The 27,435-nt window shown below is 49.8% G+C and overlaps 2 protein-coding genes and 1 long non-coding RNA gene across 3 annotated transcripts in view; 2 read left to right on the top strand and 1 right to left on the bottom strand.

Moving 5' to 3' along the window:
• Positions 1–27,435, top strand: part of LOC135284517 (zinc finger protein 271-like) — a 523,404-nt gene that overhangs the window by 168,825 nt on the left and 327,144 nt on the right. The gene's annotated exons all lie outside the window — the stretch shown is intronic.
• On the top strand, positions 12,531–15,738 carry LOC135284616 (uncharacterized). The gene is made up of 5 exons (XR_010349881.1): positions 12,531–13,318; positions 13,556–13,705; positions 13,881–14,041; positions 14,653–14,789; positions 15,083–15,738. It is a non-coding gene; the product is annotated as an uncharacterized LOC135284616 (long non-coding RNA).
• On the bottom strand, positions 23,256–24,278 carry LOC135284603 (olfactory receptor 14J1-like). The gene has a single exon (XM_064396213.1). The coding sequence runs from the start codon at positions 24,276–24,278 to the stop codon at positions 23,346–23,348; it is 933 nt and encodes a 310-aa protein (XP_064252283.1). The 3' UTR covers positions 23,256–23,345.

The raw sequence follows: 27,435 nt of genomic DNA on the forward strand, positions 1-27,435 counted from the left end.
GGAGTTCTCACATTTCCACATGGTTTGGCTACTGAAGATTGGAATCTGTGCCCTACTTCCTTATCTTATAACACACTCTATAGAACATATTCTTAGGTTTGCTGATTATTTTCTTTGGCCTATGGAGCAAGCAGTCAGATAAAATTCTAACTTGGACCAAGAGCACTGCAGTGGCCCTGGAATCAAAGAACCAATTTCTTTCAAACTTCAGGTTGAATGCAAAATTAAATTTCTATCTTAGAATCCTTTGCAGTGTGAGTGAAATGAACGGTGTCCTCTTGCACATGCAGAATGATACAGACACCAAAATGATGCATTTTCCTAGCAGCAGTTGAGTATGAGCAACAAGTAACAAACAGCAGCAAATAAAACCCCACATATATTCCATCCCTTTTTCCCTGTGAATATCCCCATGGATGAAGCCTTAGGATTGTCCACTGCAAAGAAATTAACAATGAGATTGCATAAAAGACAGCTCATCTATTTGACAAAACATGGGCCAATTTAGCATAAGTTTGATAACAACAATGCAACTGCTGTAAGATACACTATGTGACACTAAATGGCTTGACCCTGCTTAGTCTTGTCTTCCATAGCTCTTGCTCTAATCTTTGGACAAAGGAACCTGTTGTAATCTGAATGACTATCTTTAATTACATAAAGAGTAGCAAAAGAAAGGATTCACACTCAATGGTTTACCACTGGAACCAGATAAGAAAATGCATGGAGAAATTCTTTGTAGCTTGTGGAGGATTTTGTGAACAGCTGGCTAGCTAACAAAGGTCACACTGACATAATACCGTTAATTAAGCGAGAAGGAGACGAGGATAGGAGTCAGCAGTCAGTGTCCAAACCTGGCAAGGGCACTGTGCCCTTGGTGCAACATCAGGATGGGGGAGAGGTTCGTTAGTTAGAAACATGAAGAAAATATGTAAACAGCTGCAGCATAGTAGCCTCAAGAATGATAAGGTAGGCGTAGTTAGCTGATAAGTAACTAACCAATAATGAGCTCGCTTTTTGCAATATGTATTAGCCTCATTAACACCAATATAAATGTATGTGCCTATCAATAAAGTTTTGAGATTTGCTGATCACTCATATTGAGTGCTGCATTTCTTCCGCCGATTACCACAGTAGCTATAAAGCAATGCATAGCATACCTCTCATTTTAGGAATCAGCTTTTTCTTACTGACTTTGTCTTGAACCAAAACAAAATTCTGAAGAAGGCTGAAATGGTCAATTAAAATCTTCCATTTTAGCAGTCCCTTTTTTCTGTTCTCTACTGATTTTTATAATTAATTTTTCCTCATACCCCAGTGGTTCTCCAGTAGAACCTTCTGAAGGTGGAAGGTTAATATACAATTCTAATGGAAGTTATGGTACATACACACTGAGAAGCACTAGAAAGTAACAAAACCAAACTGGTAAAAAGTTCTTTAGAACCTCCTCAGACAACAGAAGGCAGCTGTAAACTGAATTTCTGATGTCCTTATTGCTAGAGCAGGCAGCATATCCAGTTCCATATACATTAATGCTCATATTCACCCCTCTCGGCCTGAGGGTTGGGAAAGGAAGTCAGGGTGTCAGCCTCTGAGAGCCTGGCACCGCAGCAGAAAGTTGTCATCCGTGTAGTGGATGGCAAGAGGTAATTTAAATGGCAATTACTGTGCCACAGCCAACCATGGCAGCCTTTACAAGTCAGGCCTAAGGGCCCTGAGAACACGGATTTCCCCTCTGTGGAACCAAGGTCAGGCAATCTCACCCCAATCACATCCCCAACCCTACAGAGCTTCCAGCCAGGCAGGTACTCCTTTCCCTTCCCTTTAGGGAGGGGAAGGAGGCAGCTGGACTGCTTGCTCATACCTCTGCCATCACATTAACAATTTTTGGCATTTAATGTGGCTAGCTAGCAAATGCAATGGGAATGCCACCCTGTTGTTTGGTGAGGGCCTCATTGTCTTGCAACTTCTCTGGCTTTTCTGGCTACAAAAAAGAAAGAGAGAAAATAACAAAAACAGCAAAAGAAAAAAAAAAGGAAATGAAAAAGACAGGAAGAGTAAAACAAAGAATATTGGAAAAGGGGAAAAGCAAAGGCAAATCTGTTTCTCTGAACTCTTTCATTTCTCTGTAGAGCCAGATCTGCTGCAAGTTAGCAGAAGGTGTTGCAAAGCTCTAGCTAATCAACAGAACTGGTATATTTTTTATTTAATTGCTCATCATAAAAAAAGGCAAAACGAAATAGTTTGTTTGGTACTTTGTTCCCAGTCCAGCTGTCTTCAAGTAAGCATTTTCCAAGGAATCAAAAGATTAAATGTACTTCCCTTGTAACTGAGCAGACAAGCAACACATCTAACACTCACTGTTGTACTATTAACCACCACCATGCATATGTAGGTTTTTCTATGTTATCTTTATTACCTGTTCTTAACAATGACTGGTTTGTAACTGAAAAATCCCCCCCTTTTTTTTTTTTTTTTAAGGCACTTTTTTATTTTTCATTGTATTACCATACTGTCTTTTTATGGCTATTATTTTGTGTGTAATTGGGCAAACTACCCTGAACCCTGGAGAATGCTGTGACTTCCACTGGCAGGGATCCTGGAGGGAACCTCAGAGCCCTGGTGATGGATGTGGAAGCTCCAGGGCACTGAACAGGGTGCCCGTGGCCTGCAGGGTGCTGTGCCCCCCAGCACCGCCTGTCCTGGAGCAGGAACAGCACAGCCACAGAGAGCTCAGCCCATATTGCTGCCCTGAGCACTGGGGAATGTGTGTCTGCCCCTGCTGACTGAAAATTAGGGTAATCAACTGCCCCATGCATTGCTGCTCTTCTAATATACGCAGCTAATTACATTGAGCTATAATCACCTAATGCTAATTTGACATGATATGGTGAATGAAGTTACACAGAATGTCAACACTGGCTTAAGGTACTTGGAAGATCTATTTCCTGGGGAATCAATAAGGAGCAGAAGCATTTACTCAAGGAGATACACACATTACACACACACACACACATACATACACACATATATATATGTATATATATAAAGAAGATCAAATAATTTCTTCCTGCTTTAAGGTGGAGATTGGTACAGATTTCACCAATGTCAGCTACATATTAGTGCCCAAACTGTTCCAGTAGTACCTGTGCCATTTGTGTGTTTTATAGATCCTATTTATCACAATAATCACAATCAGGTAGGTTCACTGGAATGCATTGTTCAAGCACATTATTTCTCTAGACATCCTTTCAAAGTAGCAATACAATAGGGTATTGACTGCATATGAATTGATAGAAAGAATAAAGGCTAGTTGTGACCAAATCATTGAACTTTTCTGATTCAAGTTTTGATCAATAATGTATTAATTTAGAGCCCTGAGCAGAAACCTTTTACCTTTTTCTCCTTTTCACACTTTTATCAATCTCTTATCTCTCAGCATTTAAAAGGGATGCCATCAGGGTTCCATGCAATGAAATGGAGGCAGTGAAATTGTGAAAGGTTACCAAATTGTAACTTTTATATAAAATGTCTTATTGTGTTGCTGTGAAAAGACTTTTTAGTTGTTGAAAGATAGTGGAGAATTGTGAGCCAACTTTGGACCTCTCACCCTCTTTTTATCAAACTAACAGCAAACACCATCTTTCCCTCTGCTGCTGTCTGCCTTGGCTGTCATCTTTCATGTCCCAGCCAAGTTGTGGGATTCTCAGCTCTAGGCATCCTCTCAGAAATTCTCAGCTATATATTTTGAATTGTTGGATTCTGGAAAATATAATTTCTGTCTGGTGGTAGCAAACAAAATGGAAGGGACTAGACTAAATATCATTTTACATGTCACTAGGTACTTAGTTGTTACAGGAATTACAAGAGTATCTAATATCTAAAGAAGTTATTTTTCACTTGTTTTCATGGAAGATAGGGAAATCTCAGAGCTGATAAACTTCACTGTGATTTAAGAAGTCCTATATCCTGTATGTAAAAAATTCCCTTTGTAACAGTGTACAAGTCATTGTGATAAGAAAGCCCTGGAGAAGCATGTTCAATCCTAAAAATATGCCCTTGTTTATTCAAAAGGGGTAACATGTGCTTAATATGAAACTAATGCCTTTGTCTTTCTGACCAGGAAGGGGACTGTTTCTGTGCCTATGTTAATTATATCACTTCAGTTCTGAAGATCACATTATCAGCCAGGTTTTTTTTTTTAATTTTTTTTTCTTGCCACTGGAAATGAGGAACTCTGAGCAATTCCCTGTTCTGTCTTTCTACTTCAGACTGTAATCTACACAAAGTTCCTAATTTGTTATATAATGGAAATGCCATCTAATGTGAGGCAGCCTGATGCCACTGTAATACAAGTAATAAACAGCAGTATCTCATAATCTAATGGCTTTTTTCTTCTACAAATAAAGTCAGTGCCAAGGTCTTGTGTAAAGATTCAAAGGGAAAAAATACATAATGGTTCATGTATTTTCATTATTAGTCTCACAATGACCTGCAAACATGGTCTAATTTATGTGATTACCTGATCAAGTGAAATAGATCTCTCTAAAGACTGTGATCTGCAATTACTGGAGGCAAAAGTGCAGTACATTTGTATGCATGCTTTAGCTTGCAATGAAGAGATTGCTTCAATGCATTTTTGTACAAACTTCTTAAGCATTTTGCATAGAATTCATAACTGTTAGGAAAATATTGGAGACATGGAAAGGATTCTTTTACACAAAATATCCCATAGCACATGTGAAGTTTTAATTAATATTATATTCCTATAAATACAGTTATAGCTCAGTTCACTTTGAAGTTAATGGATCTGCTCACACCACATAGATGTACTGGGATGTATTAATGTACAAACATTCACACATAAAATCATCCTGATCTGGTAGGTTCTTTTTATCCTATTTGTCTAAAATAGCTTCAAATCTCCAAGTGCAAGAATGAATCACAGAGAGGGCAGGGAGAGATGCCTTAAGTATTTTGGTGTTCTGTTTCTGGTCAGAAATACATTTCTAAAGTAAATTTTATGAAACATTATGCCAACCACATGCTGGAAGTGACATTTTTCAGTGAACACAGTGCTCTATCTGTCTCTGCTTGGGAGGAGGTGAAAGCAATTAGTGCAGTTTAGATCCAAAGCCAGACAAGACGTGCCTTGCCATGTTCCAGTGCTGACAGGAATTCACAGACAGGGAGCTGTGTTCAAGCAGATTTGCTTGCTGCAGCTGAAGAGAGACAGAACTCATCTATTGACATGTTTTTAGAGTACTGATTCCACATATCCATTTCCCCCTTTAAAAGTAAGACACTGCTATTTGATTTGAATATAAAATATTCAAATGGAAGGAATTAAAAGGGGAGCTGGACCTGATCTCAGCAATGAGATTTGCTCCTCCTGCCCTACACTGCTCATCAAAGCAGCAGGGGAGAGAGTCAGAGATCCTTCTAGGAAACCTCTCTTCCAAAAGTTTCTATAGTACAGTTAGTGGTCCTGAGCTCTTTTTACACCTAAAGGCATTGCTACAGAGTGATTTGCATGGATTTATAAAGCTCCATTAGACTCCTAGCTATCAGGACACTTTGGGTGAGATTTGGATAACTCTCCAACATAAGCATTCAGATACAGTACTTGGTCAGATGAATGAAGTTTTCCTCTTTGGAAAGGTTGCTACCATTTTCCTGTGTCACAAATGAAGGAGAGGAAGGACTTCTGCAGATCATTATCACCTTTGAGCACAATTTACAGAGGTCTGTGTGGGTATTTTTGAAATGTTTTCAAATGCTTTTACTAACTTATAATGGAGTCACAGTTCCTGTTGTGGCAATCAAGGCTTCATGCTAAAACTAATTCTCTAATTCTGCTCTGCTTTGCACTTTATGCCATTCTGAATGTAACATCAGCCAGGGGTGCCAGTCAGTGCCTTTTTGTCCCCCTGATGTGAGGCTGCAGGAGGGAAACAGATTGTTAATCAAAAGAGCTTGCTGTTGGTAAAATTTTTCACCGACTGCACATTGACAGCGTGCCCAAAAAAGGTGAAAAGGTTTTGTTTCTTCTGTGAGATCTAGTAAACAAGATGCAGTTTGTGAAAGCTGATAGTGAATGATAGTGGGTCTGGCTGACACAGAAGTAGTGTTGGGAAAAGAGATCACTCCAGAAGTTCAGATGGTGCTGTAAAGCCTGCATGAAGATCTTACATTTACTCCACTTCTCTAGCTTCTATGAAATACAGAGGGCTAGGAAAAAAGTGAGAGAAAGTAAGAAACAGCAAGGGACTGAACACAAAAACAAGAGGTATGAGAAATTCAGAACTTGAGAAAAACACTGAAAAGAAATATCACTCAATTGTATTTTCTTCTTTTCAGTTGATGTAAATCTGCTTCTCAAGCTGGGAAACGGGGAAAATTTTGAAAAAAAAATTGCACAAGGGACTTCTTATGTGAGGTTAGCCAGCAGAAATGCAAAAGTTATCTGAATAAAATAGACCCTAAAATAGCCTACAACAGCAGCAAAACAGTAATGTGTTAAACCAACTTCAAACCTGCCCTCACAAACGCCCAGCTTATCAGTGAGAAAAGCAGATACCAGACTGGACAGAGTGAGAGAAGTGCTTCTTCCATTTTGGTGATGTTTTTTGGGTTTTTTCTGCTGTGATGCCAAAAGGAAGATGACTTACAAACAAACCTGTTCTGCTCTACACCCAGTGCTCTACTCTAACACTTTGAATTTGGCTCCTGGGAGCCAGTGAGGAATTTACTGAGGAAAAAAGGGATCAAAAAATTTTTCCTTGTTCAATTGTTACAAAGTAATGACACAACAAAAGCTAATTCCTGCCATTTTAGTCATTCCTCCTCATCTCTCAATCCTCAGGTTGGTCTCAGCTCTTAACTCATCAAGCAGGTTGGGAGAAATTTATTGGCCTTGCCTATAAAAGCACTAGAGTTTTAGGCTGAATGCACACAGGGCAGCTACGAAACAGAACTAAAATGAACCACAGGTAGACAAAATATAGGAAAAAAATTCAAAGATATTTGCTCATGAGTAGTGTCCAAAGTCCTCAATTCTGTGAAATGAAGTAGATCTACTTCTTTGAATAGTTAGTTTACACCTTCAAACATTATCCTGAAGATGGAGCTATTTTTGATTATTCCATTTTCTTTAAATAATTGAAGTTGTAGAGAAGACATGAATATGCTAATGGTATACAATGAAATCTGAAATTTGAAACAGGTTATATATTCCATGTGGAGAACACTACAATTGATTTATTCAAAATGCAGCCTGTTGGGAAGGATGAAAGTTTGACAAGAAAGTCTCACAGATATGAATGCTTAGCAGAAAGATTTTTGAATGTAGAAGCTGAGGAAGGAATAGAGATGGAAGCAAGTTTTGATATAGAAGAAAAGAATTGCTGAGCCAGTCTTACTGGATAACGAAGGAGACAAAGGGTATGTTAGTTAGAAGGGGGTTTTTATGACTTAGAACAAAGGATAAACCCACTTCAAACAAGAAGATGATTTTACCAAGCAGAAAGATAGCACAAGCAAACAAGTCAGCAAATGTTGCAAGTAGAAAAAAGGTCTCAGAATTTTCCACTGCAAGAAAACTGAAAAACAACTTCTAGCTTAAACTGTAATGTACTAACGTTTAGTGATTGGAGAATAGTAACATGAATATGGTAATTTTAATAGTTATGATAGGCTATAGATAAAAGTTAAGGTATAGATTGGTTCTACTGTATTAAGATGCGCAGCAAAGAAAAGTATATAATGCATTTGTAACCTAAACTAAGGGTCTCCGGGCCTGCCTGCAGCTGCAGCGGACAGCTGAAGGCAAAGGCTCTGTCGCCCACGACCCTGGACTGCTGTAACATCTTGCATGTAATAAACTGCATTTTGGAAGAGCCGCCTGGAGTCCTGCATCTTTCATTCAGGCTCCTACAGGCTGGAGGGGGTCCAGAGAACGGCCACAAGACTGGTGAGGGGTCTAGAGCACAAGTCCTATGAGGAGCGGCTGAGGGAGCTGGGGTGGTTTATCCTGGAGAAGAGGAGGCTCAGGGGAGACATGGTGGTGTCAGGGCACAGGTTGGACTTGATGATCTCCAAGGTGTTTTCCAGCCTTGCTGGTTTTGGGATTCTCTGAAACCACCCTTGGAGCAGTTGCAGGATGAGCCCTGGGCCTCCTCTTCAGAAGCTCCAGCAGCCCAGGTGCCTCAGCTTCTCCTGCCAGCCCCAAAGCCCATCCTGTCAGTCCTGCAGAGCCTCTGCAGCTCCTCCTCATTGCCCAGAACAGGGAGCCCCACAGGCAGACACAGCAGCCCAGATGTGCCCCCCTGGCCTGGGGTGCCTCTGGCAAGGGAGCAGCACCAGGCACTGCAGAAGCCTGCAGACAATTCCTGCAGCACCTGGGGGATGATCCTGCTGCCCAAGGGACGTTTCCATGGTGCCAAGTCAGGAACTGCAATGGGGAGTGGGGTCAGAGAGGAAAGGGCAAACAGGGATGGGCTTTTTGCAGGGGAGGGAACAGGGGTGGGAAATAGGAAGAAATTTATACAAAAAAAAGGGGAAAAAAAAAAGGAAAGGTGAAGCCAAGGAAATGCTCAGGGCAGTTCAGGGGTGGCTGCCAGGCAGCCCTGGCTTTGAGCAACAGCGTCTGCAGTGGGACAGGAAACACCCAGCTGATGGGAACAAACTTTCTGGCTGACTGCAGAGGCCAGGACAAAGCTGAGTGGTTTCCCTGGTGTCCCCCAGCCCTTGTTGGCCCCAGGGGCTGATGGCATTTGTGCTCCCTCAGGTTCATGTCCCCACAGCAGCAGCATGGGGGTGCTCCCGCCTGCTCTGTGCAATGCAAACAGGGGCTCCTGAGCCAGTGCTGCCGTGGCTGTGCCTGCAAGGATGCGGTACCTGTGTGAGCTGGGGGAGAGGCCAGGGCTGCAGAGGGGGGATGTTGTTGGCAGCTCCATGAGGATGCCCTGGGACGCTGCCCTGGGCTGTGCAGCGCACTGGGGATGGATCAGCCCCTGCTCTGCTGCTCCTTCCCGTCTCCCCCAGAGCCCTTGCAGAGCCCCAGCCATGCTGTTTGCCCCCAGCCTGCCCACGGCCAGCCTGGGGCTGCTCACCCTGGGGCTTTTCTGTGCTGAGCATTGGCCTGGCCATGTTCTTGAGAGAGCCTGGGCAAGGAGCCTGCAGCCCCCAGGGCCTGGCCTGAGGCGTCAGCGCTGCCCCAGCAGTGCCCATGGCCTGTCCCTGCTGCAGCCCCGGCACTGCCACCCCCAGGACTGTGCCCGGCCCCGAGAGCACTCAGGCCCTGCAGCAACACCAGGGCCACCAGGGCAGCGGGGCAGGGCCACGGCAGCAGCACTGGCAACACCAAGTGCTGCTGCTGCTGGGCACAGCTGCTGTGCCAGCACTGATCTGCCCCCAGCTCTGCACACAGACATTGCTGCTGCAGCTCCGGGGAAGGCAAGAATAGAGGGATCTCTGCAGAAAACTTTGCTGGGAGATCCTTTAGTTCCTTTAAAACCACTGAGACTGCAGCCCCTCATTGTCACAGTCTGTGGCCACAGGGAAGGTGGAGAGAAACAAAGTCAGAGATGGCAGAATGAATCATCTAGCTTTAGGAAGAATATTTAAAAAGGAAAATGACAGGGAAATAGAAGAACCAAACCAAAAGAGCTATAGGAGATGACTTTTATTACAAGTGATTTGCCGAAATTGGCAATCAGTTTAATACTTCCTAAGATGTCCAGTCATCAGTCTCCTCACTGCAGCCTTGAGCTCCTGGTTCCTCAGGCTGTAGATGAGGGGATTCAGGGCTGGAGGCACCACCGAATACAGAACTGACACCAACAGATCCAGGCATGCAGAGGAAATGGAGGAGGGTTTCAGGTAGGCAAGTACTGCAGTGATGAGAAATGCATTTCTCCTGCATTTTCCCTTTTCAGATTCTTTCAGTCATCTCCTGAGAGGTACACTTTGTTCTGGTGCTTTTCATGAACTGATTGTACTCTTGATTTAGATGGAGACTGTGGAATTGTTTTCAGATGTAGAAGAATCTGGACTGAAGACAGAAACAAACTCCCTGTCAGCCCATTTTCATCTTCTAGATCATTTTCAAGATGTCCTTGGGGGTGTTGGAATGATTATCACACAGCTCTCCACTTCTGGCTGCAGGCTCCAGAGTTTGTTTCTCTGCATTCAGTCAGGCTTGCATTCCCTAAGAGTTCTTGGTAGCCTGTCATCTTTTCTTAGGGTAGAACAGTAACAATGAAAACCTTACCAATGGCACAACTGCCCAGCCCACAAGGAAAAGAAAAGAACAAGCTGTCAAATTCTTCAAATATTTCTCCTGCTTTGCTGCAAGTGTTGTGCTGCACCCACAGTGTGGAAAGCTGCAGTTGGTGGCACACCTTGTGACAGAAGCTGCACCTCGTTCTCCAGGAAAGGTTCTTGGAAAAAGCAAACAGGACTGAGGAGAAGATTCTGGAAAAACTGAAAGAGCTTTTAAGAAATTAAAGGAAAATTGAAACAATTCAAGACGTTTTTCTCGATTTATTTTTATGATCCCCTTTTCCATCTTGCACTAGTTGTCCATCCCATTAATTCCAAACAGATCTCACTTCTAAGATCCATGAGTTGGCAAGTTTTAGACATTTTAAGATACCATGACCTAGACACAGTTTGGCTTTCCCTGTTTTTCTTGGAAATCAATGCTGGAGAGGTAAGTGCAGTGCTTGGGTCAGCTACAAATTCTGCATTCAGGGAATGCGCTCTGAGAGTGCTTGACCCTCAGCAGGGACAATGCACAGCAGGGACTGAGGGGATTCCTGAGCCACTGTGCAGGAGTCCAGACTCTGGCTCTTGGCTGAACTCGGCAAAGTTCCCGTGTTTGGACAGGCTCAGGGGCTGCCCTCGGGGAACGTGGGGCTCGGGGCGGGGGCGAGCGGGCAACGGACAAAGGGACACGGGGACAAACGGCCCCGGAGCTTCAGTTGCAGCAGCGGCAGCAGCGGCGGCGGCAGCAGCAGCAGCAGCGGCGGCGGCAGCAGCAGCAACAGACAAAACTTTAGATTCTCTTCTCCTCTCCCTCTCCCGCTGTCCCTCTCCTCCCCCGCTCTCCTTTTCCCGGAGTCCCTCTCCTCTCCTCTCCCCGCCTCCCTCTCCCCGTGCCGGGCCGGGCCATGCCCCCGGCCCGCCCCCGGCCCCGGGCGGGGCTGCCCCGTGCCCGCCCCCGGCCGTCCCGCCGCCGCCTGGCCTCAGCCCGGCTCTGGCCGTGCTGGCGCTGCTGGGCGGGCGTCAATGCCTGGGGCTGGGGCGGCATCGCCGGCTTTTGGCTCCGCCTGGCCCGAGCCCGGCCCCGGCCCCGACGCAGGGTCCAGTCCCGGCCCCGAGCCCGCCCCCGGCCCCGCCCCCGGCCCCGGCCCCGGCCCCGGCTCCTCCCGGGGCCCGCGGAGGACACAGGTGGCGTTGCCTCTCCCGCCGCCTCCGCTGCGGCTTGCCCGGCCCGAGCTCCGCCGCTCGGCAGCGCAGCCGCCGGCCCCGAGCCTCCCGTGTCGCGTTCCGAAAACCGAACGCCGCGGGATGGCCGGGCCGGGGCGGGTGAGGGGCGCTCGGGGGCCGTTGCTGGCCCCGGGCCGAGCGCTGACAGCTGCGTCCCGCCCGCAGGGAAGGCGCAGGAGGCCCTGCGGGAGCGGTACCGCCTGGGTTCCCTGCTGGGGCGCGGCGGATTTGGCAGCGTCTGCTCGGCGACACGGCTCTCAGACGGTGCCCCGGTGAGCGGCGGGGCCAGCGGCGGGCGGAGGAGGAGGGGGCACAGGAGGAGGAGGATGGGGCTGGGCAGGGCGGCGTTGAGCTGAGCCCGCTGCTCCCCTTGGCTTGCAGGTGGCCATCAAAAGGGTGCCACGGAACCGCATCCGGCACTGGAGCGAGCTGGTGAGTGAGCCGGGACAGCGGGAGAAGCCGGGCCGTGCTGGGCGGGGATGAGCCGAGCCCTGGCATGGTGGAAGCCGCCAGGACATCCCGAGGGGGAGCGGGCGTGGGGCCAGCGCAGGGCGCAGAGCATCCCGGGCTGGCTGAGGGGTTGCCCAGCCCTGGCCCGGCATCGGCCCCCACTGACGGCATCGTGATCCTCCCGCAGCCTGACGGCACCAGCGCTCCCCTGGAGGTTGTGCTGCAGGACAAGGTGTCCACAGGCTTCCCCGGTGTCATCCAGCTGCTGGAATGGCTTGAGCTCCCCAGCGACATTCTGATGGTGCTGGAGCGGCCAGAGCAGTCTCAGGACCTCCTGCATTTCATTCGGGCACGGGGGTTCCTGCCGGAGGAGGAGGCGCGGCAGCTGTTCCGCCAGGTGCTGGAGGCCGTGCGGCACTGCACCAGCTGTGGGGTCCTGCACAGAGACATCAAACCAGAGAACATCCTGGTTGACCTGGCCATCGGGCAGGCAAAGCTCATCGACTTTGGCTGTGGCACCTACCTGCAAGACACAGCCTACACTCACTTTGCAGGTGAGCCTACACAGGGCTGTGCTCCCGCTCCTGGCATCTCATGGCCCAAGATCTCACAGCCCAAGCTGGCTGTGGCAGCGGGGATTCTCCCTTTTGCTGCCACTCAGGGGACTGAATCTGCAGCTGAGTTGCTTTAGAGCAGGGCTGGGTGGGGAGCCATCTTCCAACCCTGCTGGCAGGATTTGCCCACCACTCTGCCCAGGACTGGGGCTGGGCTGGTGCAGCCAGCCTGACAAAAACAGCTGTGGGTGGGGGTAGCAGAGAGGGAGGTCAGAACCTGTGCCCCAGGTTTGGTGTGCAGGCAAGAGGAAGGGCTTGGACTGCTCCACTCGCCCTGTTTGTCTTGGCTTCATAATATGTTTGGGGCAATGCAGGCAGGGAGAATGAGGGCATGGTTTTTCCCCAGCACGCAGTGGTATTTCCTTTGCGTGTCATGGTCAGGCCTAGCCAGGGCTTCCGCTGTCCTCTTCCCACACCAGTGGCTCCTTTTCCAACCCAAAGTTTGTACACCAGTCCCAGATGCTGGTGAGAGGGCAGTGGTCACCCTGTGTGCCACTGCTGCAGCCCCTGCACGCCCAGGGATGCTGGGGCCAGGCTCTGGGAGCAGCAGCAACCCCCTGATGAACTCCATCTGTATTCCACAGGAACACCATCATACAGCCCCCCGGAATGGACCCGCTTTGGCTGGTACCATGGCGAGCCAGCTACCATCTGGTCCCTGGGCATCCTGCTGCACCAGATGGTCTGTGGGAAGATGCCTTTCAGGAGGGGCTGGAACTTCAGCTGGGGCCAGCTCTCACTGCCACAACGGCTCTCTCCAGGTGAATCCTCTTCTCTGGGCATGGGTGCAATGCCAGTGCTGGGAGACAGCAGCGGGCTCGGGAGCATCCCGCTCTGGCAGCTGCTGAGGAGGTGGCACATGTCCTGCTCTCCCCCAAAATCAAGAAAGTTCCAGCCCAGCTCTGAGCGCATCCAGCATGGCCTGGGCAGGGAACAGTGGGGCAAAGCAGACAGGAGCCTTCTCCAGCTGACGGGCAGTTTCTGATTTCTCTCCCCAGAGTGCCAAAATCTGATCGGGTGGTGTTTATCCATGCACTTCTTGGACAGACCCTCATTAGAAGAGGTGTTCTGTCATCCTTGGATGCAGGATATTCATCTGCCCTAGAAGAAGGGAGAGAGCCAAAGTCACACTGTGATGCAGGGCCCTGGTAAGTTACAGCTGCACACATGCCTTGGCAATGAGAAGCAAAGGAACCCAGCCCGTGTCACTGTACCAGGGTCATGGGATGGGAACACACAACCCTTGTGCTGGAGCTGAGCTGCTCTGCCCAACCCTGGTGGCCGCCATCCAAGCTAATTTTGCTTGTCCTGGTTCCCTGACAGCTGGGGCCCTGGGCAGAGCCCTGACAGCCTGGTCTCACCCCAGGGAAGGAGAAGGAACCCCCCAGAGAAGCTGTACCGGATGGGGCTGCTGCTGCAGGAGACAGCGAGGATGACATGAAGGATGACAACCTCTTCCTCAACCTGGCCACCAGCAGTTGAAGGTGATGCACTATTATTGTGGCACCTTCTTCAAAGCCAAACTCCACAGGGAATTTGCAGATGAGTCCACACGTGGGGAAATGCTCCCAGATTTGGGCATTGCCCAGCCTTACTGGGAAGCAAAGGTTCCCCCTTGGCTGGGGCAGATGCAACTGATCCTTCAGTTGGCTACCCAGCTGCTTTTGGCAGGGCTGTTGGGATGGGCTGGGGTGGGTACAAAATGGGAGTGGGCTCCTGGCACTGCCAACAGCCCCCAGCACCCACCGTGGCCTGGGCTGGGGCTGGGGCAGCCAGCCCGACACAAACAAACCCCCGTGGTGGGAGCAGAGGTGGGACTCCCAAATCTGTGCAGGGGCTGCTTTGCTGTGCAGGCAAGGAAGGGCTTGGGTAGCTCCACTGCCCTTGTTTGCTTTGGGATCATGGTTATTGTGGGGGACAGTGCAGGGAGAAGGGAGAAAACCTGGGCTTTGCTCACCCATGGCTGGGTTTTTCCCTGGCATGCAGGGGTTGGGCCTTCCTCAATCCCCTCACAGAGATATGATTTTTACCTTTGTTCTTTTTTTCCCTTTTTGTGTGTAATCTATTTTCAATAATTTGTTGTTTGTTTTTCTAGAGGAAGCGTTCTAGGTGGAGTCCAGTCTGGATTGGGAAGTGCTTGGGAGCAGCTGCAGCGTGGATGGGCCGTGCCCTTGGAGCAGGCTGAGGACATCGTTTGGGACCAGCTTTTTTTCCAGCCATGGATGGCGTGAGGTGGGTCCCCGTCTGCTTGGCAGGGTGGGATCAGAGCTTTTGGGAGATGGCAGCGAGAACAGGAGCATCCTGCTCTGGGCAGCTGCTGAGCAGGTGGATGTGCCATGGCTGGCTGCAGGCTGGGCACATGTCCTGCCCTCCTGCCCTCCTGCCCTGCTCCCAAAGGCAGCACTGATGGGCAGCTCTGGGCACTGCTCTGGGCACAGCCAGCACGGCCTGGGCACCACGGGCAGCTGGGACTAGGGGACAGGAGCCTTCAGCTGACGGGCAGTTTCTGCTTTCTCTCCTTGCAGCCGGGCTCTGCGGATGCTGAGGCTGCTCTGGGCTCTGCCAGGGCTCTGCTGGAGCTCAGCACCGGGCCGGAATCAGCCAAAGAAGAAATGGTGTCACCTGCAGCACAGACTTGCTTGAGCATTTTGGCAACACAGCTCAAGTTTGCAGAGTGTACACCTCCAAGGGAAAACATGACACCTCCCAAAAATTAAACTTCTTCAATAGCTTCTGAAATGAAATCAATCTGGGATGACTCCAAATGACATTTTTCAGCTTGCTCAAGCTGTAGCTCAGCCCTTCTCTGAACAGTTATCTCCCCCACTTGCCTTTTACTTCTCAACTGCTCCCTCTTTTCCCCCAGTGAATTCCCAGCCTGTTGCTGTCTCCATCACTCGGTGGACTTCCTTGTTGCCCCTGACCACAAGGAAGGCTGAGCCCCAGGCTTGGGGACTCATGCTGTCACTGGCTGAGGAGCAGCAATGTCTCAGAGGTCCAGTGGGATTTTAGTGTCATTCAGAGCCACTCTCCAGCCCTCAGCTCTCCTCACTGCTGAGTTCCCACTCCCTTTTCCTTGTCCTTGCAGCAGGCTGAGCTCTGTGAATCCCTTTGAGCTTCCCCACTCTTCCCAGGTGATGCACCCACCTCAGTAAGGCTGAAGCTGAAGCTTCTCTGTCTCCTCTGGCACACCAGTCCAGTCCCCTGTGTGGGGAGCCCCAGCCCCAGAGCACAGCACACAGCAGTGCAGTCCGGGCTGGAGCAGCTGCCCTGCAGCCCTGGCTTGGCTGTTTGTGGCAGCTGAATGCTCCTTGTTTCCAGCTGTCCCTGCAGGATGGCCCCAGGGCAGAGCCCAGCCGGGCTCCCACTGCAGCCCCTGGAGCTTGGGGCAGACAGTGCTCCCAGAGCTGAGGTTCATGGGGAGCACCCGGAGCTGTGCCTTGCGCTCTGTGTTGGCAAGTGTTGTGTTCTCATCTCCTGCAGCCTGAGGGGAAAACAACCTGTGCTGCCAGGCCAGCACTGCCCCTCTGGGCAGGGACAATGCTGAAGGGCTTTCCCATTCCAGAGGAGCTGGTACTGAGCCTTGGCAGGGCCCAGCCCAGCTTTTTTTGGGGCAGAGGGAGAACAAGGGGCAGCTCCCTCCCAGCCCCAGCCCAGGGACCCCTCCAGCCCCAGGGCTTGGGGCACTGTCAGCACCTGCTGCTCCAGCCATCACTCCTGCTGACCCTGACAGCAACACCCAAACTGGGGCTGATCCCAAGGGAGCAGCAGCAGGGCCTGGATCTGATCCCTGACTCTGGGCCAGGGCTGGACAAATGACCCCACAGCAGCAGCAGCAGCACATGGAGCTGACATTCAGCACAGCCCCTGCCACTCTTCCCTCCTGTGTGCAGCGGTGTCACAGCAGCCTGAGGCACCTGGGAGCCCCCAGTGTCAGCAGGGACTTGAGATGGCAGCCCTGGGCTCCTGGAGATTGTGCAAGGAACGGAGCTGGGGACACCCTGTCCATGGGGAGATTCCAGATGGAAGAGGCTGCCGTGCCCAGGCAGCTCCAAGGCCACAGCACGGAGAGTCTCGACCACTGGATCTGTGCCAGTCCTACACTCCTGGGCAGCAGCCACTGAGCCCTGGGGGAGCAGAGGGCACAGCAAGAGGGACAAAACCAGGCAAGGTCAGAGACTGGAGAGAGCCAGACCTGGGAGCAGGAACAGCTGCTCCATTGCACTCTTGGAAAAAGCTCTGGGCTATTTCAAAGCGTTGAAATGTGTGAAGGGCAGAGAGGAGGCTACACCAAACAATGCTCCTGTTTCCACACCCTCCCCTCTCTGAGTCGCAGAAGGAATTGGATGGACTGTGTTCTTCTCTCCGAGTCGTCTCGTTCAGCATGAGCAGCTTAGCACCAGGAGCTGAAGGAGCTGAAGCCTCAGGCCTCAAGAGCTGGGCAGGAGGAAACTTTTCCACCAAATTAATGCTGCCAACATGGACCTGGATGATTCCAGCTGATGGAAATTATAGAATCCTTCCTGTTGGAAAAGACCTCTGAGCTTATCCAGTCCAGCTGATCACCCAGCAGTGCCAAGCCCAGCACTAAACCACGTCCCTGAAGTGCCAAGGCCTGGACAACAGCCCTGAGTGAGGCCTGAACAGCAGGCCCTGAGCCAAAGGTGACCTCTGGATGAACCTTCGAACTAAAGGATTTTTGTATCTGCTCATTAGCAAAATATGCATGGTCATTAGAGCTGTGATAGATGTATCCACTCATTAGTGAAACATGTATTGACCTTTCTGTATTTAGAAGCTGGATAAGGCCATGAAATCCAACATCAGGCCTTGTTCGTGGCTATGTGGAAAAGTCAGCTCCCTTGGTTCCTCCTGTGGCCCTAGCGAGGCTTTGGGAGGGACCCAAGAGGAGGATGAAACCAGATGTTCCCACACTGGAAGTGCTGTCAGTTTGTTCATTCAGCACTGTCAGAGCTGGGCCCTCTCACAGCGAGGTTGGAGCCTCAGCTGTGGCTGGAGGCACCTGCAGGAATTCCCAGTGTCCAGGAGTGGCTCTGCCGCCCTTGGCTGGGACATCTTCCCCCAGCTGCTGTGTGGATCTGGGGGATGGTAAAGCCTGAGGGTAAATGATGCTGGATCTTTCTTAATCACTGCAGGCAATCTTTGGTGGTGATGGTTGGGTGCATTGCTGAGCTGCTCCTTTTGTGATTCTTTGCTGCTTTGAACTGCAGTAAATGACACTGATTCCTTCAGTTGGAGTCTGTGTCTTTGGTGCTGACCCTGCCCACTGGTAAAACGAAACTGGCAGAGTCTGGCAAGATCACAGCAAAATGTCTCTTGTTAAATGTAAATGTGAGGAATCAGTGCCATCAGAAATTCCCAGAATGGAAGCCCTTCCCTGGAGTTGGCTGGGTCTGGAGTGGGCTGAGGTCAGGGCAGCATGTGAGCAGTGGGGCAGTTGGTTAAAAGAGGATGAACCCCTGGATGTCTTAAAATGCATCCAAAAATTGCATATGGGAAAGGAAAAGAACTTGTGGGCTTGGGCAGATGAGGATGGATTTTGTTAACAGCACATTGGAAACAGCACCAACAAAAGGAAAATTGTTGTTGGAACACTCCCACATAGAACAACAGTAGAAGATTTTAATCTTGAGCTCAGGTTCATTTGTGCAAGTGATACTAGTAATACTAATTGTAATACTAATACTAGTAATAAATATAATATAACACAAAAATTTATATTTATATCTGTATAATTAAAAATGGATACTGTGAAATAAGGCTGACACTCGTAATATGTCAGCTTTGGTTGCTCACTGTGACACTAAATACCCTACAGAAAAGGACTAGCCAAGACCCAGCTGTCAGTGGTAAACTTTGTGAGATAAAGGAGGAAGGGATTAATCTGGCTATTTTTATAGGATTTGCTGATACTGTGATGGGGAATGCTTTGTCTGTTAGTGTGAAAAATACAATTATTAAGTCTGCTGGGTTTTTCATGTGCCAGACAATCCACAAGCTGCAGCACTGGTTGAATGGATAAAGGGGTTGTTAAAAGAGCAGTTGAGAAAATGAGGAGATGTGAACCTGTCCCCATGGAGAACCCATCTCCCAGATGTGCTCCATGCCCTTAGCAATGGCCCACTGGGGAAATGGAAACACCTGGCTGTGCACAGCTGCACCCAATTTGCAACTACAACCATGGGCAGTGAGTCTTGGACTGCCTGGGAAATTGTTGTGGGTGTGATGGCCCCTGGCAGGGCCAGCCCAGAGGCTGCAGGGCTGGATCTTCATGCATTGGAATTAATTAGGATAAATCAGAAGCAAATGAGAGTTATAAATACCAAAACAGGAGTTCAGATTCCTCCAGGACACTTTGATTTGATAACTGCTCAGTGGAGCTTAGCCTTGAAAAGTGTTCATGTCATGGGAGGAGGAACTAATGCAGATTATCAAGGAGAAATTAAAGGAATTGTGTTAAAAATAATGAACAAGATTGGATTATTCAGCTATAGGGTAGCACAATTAATGATATTGACAGTTTTTAAAACAATTGGAAAAAAGGACATCCATCTCAAATCACTGCTGTTAGTAGAGATAAAGGGTTTGGATGCAGCAGTCCTAATAATGGATTTAGAGTGTGGCTCCAGAGGCCAAAAGGCCCACTGAGGCAGGTGAAGGAACAGCTTCTGGGAAAGACAGCACTGTTTGAATCCTGAAACCTAGGCAGGAACAACGGGAATGTGTCCTTGCATCCAAGTGTTCTGTGTAGAGAACAAGTAGGTATTACAGGATACTATTTTACACATCCTGCCAGACCAAATCTCCCTGTTTGCCCCAACAGCCCCTTTGGAAAATGCTCTGATCCACAGGGCTCCATGTGGAGGCTGCTGTGACACTGAGGGACTTGCACACAAATTCCATCCAGGAGCCTGGGTGCCCTCAGGGATTGGGCCTCGGCCCCCTTCCAGCCAAAGGGTAAAGGGCCCCACCAAGCCTTGTTACCCACAGACAACATGGTAAAGCTGAACAGCAAAGGACCTTGAGGGCATTCTTCTGGAATTAAAAAGGCACCACCTCCATGGACAACATAATTATTGTTCCTAACCCAAATGAGATTGAGGAAAAAGAATGTCCCTGAAGTACTGTTGATGTCTGTAAGTTGTATCTTGAGAGTCAGCCAGAATCTTTGTTTGACACAAACACCTCTAGGGTTTCACCAAGGATTAGTCATTAATTCTTATGAGGATGTAAAGATCAAAGTAGCCAAAGAAATCCATGTCATTAATTGCTGGAAATGTTCTCAACCAATGCTGGGAGGAATGGGTTCACTTGGAGGGCCCAGGGAGGAGCCCTGGATCCATCAGCAGCCCACAGTGGGAAATAGGAAATCAGACCTTTGGTACTGGGAATGGGAGCTGCTGGGTGCATAGAGACTGCCCATAAACAGCTTCCTAAAGGATGGTTTGGGTCCTGTTTCCAGGCAATGCTGATGCCTCCCTTGAGGGTCCTTCAGCAACAATCACAAGGAAGAGTTGGGGCCAAGAGAATATCTTCCACCCAAGGGGTGCCTTTGGTCTCAGAAAACTAAGATTCTGGTTCATCCTGTGCCCCGTGTACTGCCCTGTCCTGCAGATATTACAGTAATGAGATAAATAGATTATTAGAAGAAATAGTAAATGATACTGTTAAAATATCCAATAGCACATACCAGGAGCTCCAACAAACACGAATGGGGCTCTACAGAACCACACAGCCTGGGATTATCTGCTTGCTGGCCAGGGAGGAACCTGGGCTCTCATGGAACAGGAATGTTGCACTGCTATCTGATGGGTTTGAAGGCCAACCGTCAGGAATCACGCTGACAGAAAAGGCAGTAGAAGAGTGGCAGAAAGAAGAAAATTTTTCTTGGTGGCCTTGGCTTTATGGCTGCCAAATTGGAAGCTGCTGTGAAATGAATTTGTGGCAGTCACTGTCATCATTGCAGTGAGAGCACTTGGTGTGCTGTGATTCCATGTTAGAGTTGTTGTGACACTGTGCTAGTAATGGAGTACTGAGACTTGTCTAAAAAGAGACACAGTCTCAAGAAAAAGGGAACATTTGATATAATAACAGGGAATAGCAACTAATTAGGGCTGTTTGAAAAGGAATGTGAATTATAGCTCTGAGTAATGAACAGCACTTAAATAAAGAACAAGACGCAATGCCTTTATGCCTAATACCTAAATCTCAACTGTCTTATTGAAAGAATTGTTATGAATTGTAGTTCCTCTACAGGTTAAAGGACCCAATTGAAGTCCTGAGGTCTCAGCACCAGGCCCTGCCTGAGGCCTGAACAACAGGCCTTGAGCCAAAGCTGACCTCTAGAAAAACTTTCCAACAAAGGTTATAATTGTATCTACTCATGAATTAATTACTATAAACATTATGATCTCTGTATGTGTTCATTGGTGAAACATGGATTTACCTTTCTGTGTTTAAAAATCAGACAAGGCCCCACGTGGCCTTGCTCGTGGGTGAAGGATCAAAGTCACCTCCCTTGGTTCCTCCTGGGGCCCTGGCCAGGCTTTGGGAGGAACCCAAGAGGAGGATGAAACCAGATGTTCCCACACTAGAAGTGCTGTCAGTTTGTTCATTCAGCACTGTCAGAGCTGGGCCCTCTCACAGCAAGGTTGGAGCCTCACCTGTGGCTGGAGGCACCTACAGGAATTCCCAGTGTCCAGGAGTGGCTCTGCAGCCCTTGGCTGTGACAGCTTCCCCCTGCTGCTGTGTGGATCTGGGGGATGGTAAAGCCTGAGGGTAAATGATGCTGGATCTTTCTTAATCACTGCTGCAATCCTTCGTGGTGATGGTTGGGTGCATTGCTGAGCTGGTCCTTTTGTAGTTTCGGAATTTACATTATATAAATTAGACAATTCCTTCAGTTGGTGTCTGTGTCTTTGGTGCTGACCCTGCCCACTGCCAAAACTGACCTTGTGGGCTCCACTGAACTAAGGGGCCCTTGTGACACTGCAGGGCCTCGTGTGACCTGGGGACCATGGTGACCCGGTGGGGTTTAATGGAACCATGGAGACCATTCTGACACTGTGGGGACTCATACGGACCAGGCCCCATTGTTTTCCTCTCCCTGGCACTGCCCAGTTCAGCCTTTCCCTGCCCCTGCCCCAGCCCAGCAGAGCAGCAGAGTCAGGTCTGGCCCTGCAGCAGGAACTGCAGGCACTGGAGGTCAGGGACAGCCACTCTGGGTCTGGAATGCTCAGCAGATGCTCAGCTCGGGCAGCTCCTGCAGCCCCAGGGCCAGCCCCGCTGCCCAGCCCAGCAGCAGACTTGGCCCCGGGGCTCCTCAGGCAGCTCCTGCTGGCCCAGGGACAGGGCAGCCTCTTGCCAGGGCTCCTCTGCACACCCACGGGCTCCTGCTCTGCTCCTGGCCCATGCCAGCTGCCCCCAGAGCCTTTCCCAGGGGAACACGTCTGGGCTGGCCCCAGCAGCCATTGCTGCAGGCCCTGCCCTGCTGCCCAGAGCCCCGAGCTGGGGCTGCTGCTCTGCAGAGCACGGGGGCTGTGCTGCCCGGGGCCCTGGGCTGCCTCTGCTGGGCTCTGCTGCTCAGCCTGGCACACAGAGGCAGCTGATGGTGCTCCCTGCACTCACCCCCTCCCACACAGGCTCTGCGGGGCCATGCAGGGGGCTCAGAGGTGCCTGCCTTGTGCCAGGGCTGCCAGAGGGGCTTGGGGCTGCCCTGGATCCTCCTGGGGGAGTTCCCTGAGGCTCAGAGCAGGCAGTGCCCAGACTCCTTTCCCTGGGCCTGCTGTGTCCCTGGGCTGCAGAGCTCTCCTGGCTCACAGCAGACATTCAGTCCTTGATCTCGGGGTGACACCAGCCTGGCCAGGCCTGTGCCCAGTGAGCTCCACTCCCTGCTGCTCCCTGCCACACCCTGTCCCTGCAGGTCCCCTGTGTTCTCCTGGCAGCTCCCAAGGCCTTCCAGACAAACCTTGCCCTGCCATCAGCCCTGGCACAAACTGCAGAGCCCCAGCAGGAAGGTTCAGCTCAGACCATTCAGCCTCTGATGGGCACTGGCCACCCACAAGCAAAACCTGACCCAGACCTGAGTCCCCTGAAGGTCCCAGTGAGACCCTGATCTCATCCCACTGAGTCCTGGGAGAACAAGGAACACGAGGAGCCTCTTGAGAGTCCTGAGAGTGACTCTGGAGGGGAGCAAAGCCTTCCTGCCCTGCGCTCAGGAGATGCCCTTTGCTGGTGGAGCTGCTGTGCTGGAGCCCAGCTGTGTCCCAGCAGTGCCCATGGCCTGTCCCTGCCTGAGGCCACAGCACGGACACGCAGCAGGACAGTGACCAAGCTGCCAGAGCACTCCGGCCTGGCACCCACAGCAGGGCTGGGAAGGGGAGTGTGGAGCTGGGAGGAGCGGATGTGGAAAGAGGCAGGGCCATTGTCCCTGGCCGTGCTGCTGTGCTGGGAGCCCCTTCCCTCCACCTCTGCTCACAGGCACTGCCCCTGCAGAGCCAGAGAAGGGCTGAGGAAATGCCTTGAACACACAGGTCAGGACAGCCACTTATTTTTATTCAAATGCACAGGGAACAAGTCTCCTAAAAATCTTTGTTTTACAAAAGAAAAGTAGATGTTCATGGAAAATGCTAAGAGTAGTACTACAGTATTTTATTAAAAACATTACAACACTAGAAAAATAATAAAAAAAGGTCTCAAGGAAAAAACAGACAAATAAGAAAAAAACCAGCCAGGAGATTGAAGGTTCTGGAGGAGAAAAAAGAGAGTTTATTGTCTCTGAAAAGATAGAGTCATTACTTTCCTCAGGGCACTCTTGAGCTCCTGGTTCCTCAGGCTGTAGATGAGGGGGTTTAGGACTGGAGGCACCACTGAGTACAGAACTGACAGGGCCAGATCCAGGGATGGGGAGGAGATGGAGGGAGGCTTCAGGTGGGAAAATATACCAGTGCTGACGAACAGGGAGACCACAGCCAGGTGAGGGAGGCAGGTGGAAAAGGCTTTGTGCCGTCCCTGCTCAGAGGGGATCCTCAGCACAGTCCTGAAGATCTGCACATAGGAGAAAACAATGAACAAAAAACAGCCAAAACATAAACAGCCACTAACAGCAAGAAACCCCAGTTCCCTGACATAGGATTTGGAGCAGGAGAGCTTGAGGATGTGTGGGATTTCACAGAAGAACTGGCCCAGGACATTGCCATGGCACAGGGGCAGGGAAAATGTATTGGCCGAGTGCAGCAGTGAATAGAGAAAGGCACTGGCCCAGGCAGCTGCTGCCATGTGGGCACAAGCTCTGCTGCCCAGGAGGGTCCCGTAGTGCAGGGGTTTGCAGATGGACACGTAGCGGTCGTAGCACATGATGGTCAGGAGGAAATACTCTGCTGAGATGAAGAAGAGAAAGAAAAAGAGCTGAGCAGCACATCCTGTGTAGGAGATGTTCCTGGTGTCCCAGAGGGAATTGTGCATGGCTTTGGGGACAGTGGTGCAGATGGAGCCCAGGTCGCTGAGGGCCAGGTTGAGCAGGAAGAAGAACATGGGCGTGTGCAGGTGGTGGCCGCAGGCTACGGCGCTGATGATGAGGCCGTTGCCCAGGAGGGCAGCCAGGGAGATGCCCAGCAAGAGGCAGAAGTGCAGGAGCTGCAGCTGCCGCGTGTCTGCCAATGCCAGCAGGAGGAAGTGGCTGATGGAGCTGCTGTTGGACATTTGCTGGAGCTGCACATGCGGACCTGTTCATGGAGAAAGGACAGTGAAGAGTTACAGGGGATACCTGTAACCAAAATCAATGCTATTTCCCATACACCTTTCCCTGTAACACACACAGACACCCTTTTTTGTTCATGAGTCCTGGGGTTTTCTCTTTAAGCTCTCCCATATCTGTCCTGGTATTCCTGGATATCAAAAACCCTCAGCATTTCTACAGCCTTCTGGGAGGACAGAGAAAGTTTTGTGATGCAAAGTTATGAGTAGAGAGTGAGGGGAGATGGTCTGGCACTTCATTCTCTTTGGAGTTTCTCTGGGATTTAAAACTTTCTCAGGTGGAGGATGTTCACACTCCCAAGTTTTCCCTAAACATCACCATGTACTGCTGAGAGCAGATGGATCCACCACAGCCCAGCTCCACATTTGTAGCCAAGGTCTCACTTTACTCATTTCACCAACCCGACAGCATTTTCAGTGCCAGAACACCTCTGCCTTTCCCCATCAATCTTATAACTCACAGAGGCTTGGCTGGGGGACAGGAGGGAGGGGGCTTGTTCAGAGGGAGGGGCTGCACTGGAGGGGATCCTGTGGACATCTCTAAACTCTCCCTGCCACAGCATTGCTGGGTTTTGTTTCCTCTCCTTGCCTGATCTTCTCTCTGCTTCCTGGAGATTTTCCTCCTGCAGGAGTTTCCCTGTGCCTGATCTCTCCCTGCCAGCACTCACAGACCCCAAATCTCTGTGCCCTCTCCTTGGCCTGACAGAACTCTGCCTGTTTGGAGAGCACTGGCTGGGGGCAGGTTCTGTTTGCAGCTTGGAGAAAGGACAGCTCAGACTGAGCCTGACGGGTCCAGCAAAGGTGATGCTGCTGCTGTCCATGGGCAGAGTGTCTTAAAGCACATTAGGGATCTACTGTGAACTTATTGATCACTAAAAGTAACAGTACAGATGTCTCAGGCACTTGTCAAAATTCATAATTAATAATTCATAATCATCCTTTATTGTTCATTCTCCCTCTATGCCATTCTCCAGTAGTAGCAAACTGAATACAAAGTCTTAGGAAATTTCTGCTTTCTTATCAAAATCCTTGACTTGAAAATATTTTATGACTGATCAGAACCCCTCAGCATGTCAGAGCTTCATGAGCATTTCACCTCCCCTGCACCAGAAATACTCAGTTGTACTCACAGAGTCTGCAGACATTGGGATATTCCAGCTTTAGGAGATGGCTCCAGGAGATGCAGCTGCATTGTCCTGCAGCCGGAGGTTCCTGTGCCAAGGGCTGGCAGTGATTCTGCCCCAGGCACTTCTCAGCACCTTCCCAGCCCTGACTGATTGAAGCTCTCTGTGCCTCTGGGCTGTGCCCGGGCTGGCTGCAGGCAGTGCCCCAGCCCTGCTGGGCTGCCACAAGAGCTGCTCATCAAGAGAAATGTGCTTTTGAAGCTCTTCTTGCTTACCAGGAGCTGCCTCTGTGCCAGGAGCCCAGCCCAGCTCAGCAGCACAGACACAGCACCAGGACTTTAATGAACCTCTGGGGCTTTGTGCTGAGGCCCTGAACATCAGTCCCTGAGAGGCAGCTGAAGAAACCTCTCCAGAACTCCAAGTCTGAATCCAATTCCAAAGTTTCTTGGACTTTTAATGGGTCCCTCTGAGAGACACCACTGAGAAAGTGTCCCCAGGCCCCAGGCAGAGCAGAGAACTGGAGGCACTGATGACAGGTGGGGAACAAAGAGAAGCCAAGTCTTGGTGTCCTGGGGCACAGCAGGGTCTGTGCCAGCAAGGGCTGGGAGGAGACACCTTGTCCTGAGGCCCTGGGGCCTCCTGGCACAGCCCCAGCCAGGCTGGGCACTGTCAGCCCCTTGTCCTGCCCTCAGCATCCCCCCCTAGCCCACATCCCAGTGGCCTCAAGGATCTGCTGGAAGGAGTCCCTGGGGAGCCTTGCTCAGCAATGGCCCTGGGGGCTCCTGAATGCTCCCAGGGACTGCAGGTTTTTCAAAGGACTTTGGGTTTGGCTTTTGCCTTGGAGTCTCTGAGAGCTTTGTGCAATCATGGCCTCCAATTATCTGCTGTAATTAGTCCCTGGAGAGGCTCTGTCAGTAGCAACACTCAGGGGGGCTCAATTAATACTTCAGGGTACTTCAGTTTTTTAGGCTACTTTTTGTTTCCCTTTTGATACAGACTTCATGAGAAAGATTGTGCAGTCACAGCCTCCAATTATCTGCTTTAATTAGTCCGTTGAGACCTTTGTACTGACACTCTGTTGGGCTCGTTAATACTTTGAGGTAGTCAAGGTGTTTAAGGTACTTTGGATTTTCCTTTCCACATTGAGTCTCTGAGAGGTTTTTGTGCCATTCTGGCCTCCCATCTCTCCTCCAAGGAGTCCATGAGGAGCCTGTGTTTGGGATTGACCTCAGTGGGACCCTCATGTTTTGAGACACTTTGGGGTTTTCTTCTGACTTTGACTCCTGGAAAAGTTTGTGCAATCTCCTCTCAGGCCCTGAGGTTCCAGGGCTCAGCTCCAAATGCACCACAGGGCTCGTTAGGATCAAGCAAGTACTGACAGACCATGGCTCTGTCTTGATTTCCCTCTGCTCTGGGCAGTTCATCAGGAAGATTTCTGTAGTGGTTTTGGTTCGCCATTTTGAGATTTCTTGGAGAATGGATTAATTAGTTTGGTGAGTTCAGTGTTGGGTAATTTCCAGTAAACTCACTAGAATATTCTTACTCATTTCCTGCTGGGAGATAGGATTAAGAGAAAGGCAAAGTAGGCTCAAAACTTCAGAAGGGTATAAAGATAAGTTTATTAATAGTAACTGAAAGATAGAGAATTAAGAATCAGAAAAAAGCTTTCAAAATGCTTGTCTCCCTACAACCTTTTCTTCCTTAGTGACAATTTAAGGAGACAAAACATAAAGTTTTCAGTTTGTTTGCCACCTCTAGAGTAGTCTTTCTTCAGTTCACTTAGGGAGAGGAGTCTCTCTTTCAGGCTCTGGAGACATCTCCATAAGAAAACAGTTCTCTCATGGCTCTCAATTTCCAGGAATGGCAGCCACCCAGAATTACATGAAGTCCCTCCTGTTTTTTCACAGCTTTCCCACAGATGTGTTTATGGGCCATGTCAGCTTATGGGGCATTAGTTTAAAAATGAGCTGTTTAAAAGC

The sequence above is a fragment of the Passer domesticus genome, chromosome 21 (assembly GCF_036417665.1).
Source record: "Passer domesticus isolate bPasDom1 chromosome 21, bPasDom1.hap1, whole genome shotgun sequence".
Taxonomy (NCBI): Eukaryota; Metazoa; Chordata; class Aves; order Passeriformes; family Passeridae; genus Passer; species Passer domesticus.

Excerpts from the sequence above, each read along its gene's own strand:
- LOC135284603 (XM_064396213.1), bottom strand. The coding sequence starts at position 24,278 with ATGTCCAACAGCAGCTCCATCAGCCACTTCCTCCTGCTGGCATTGGCA.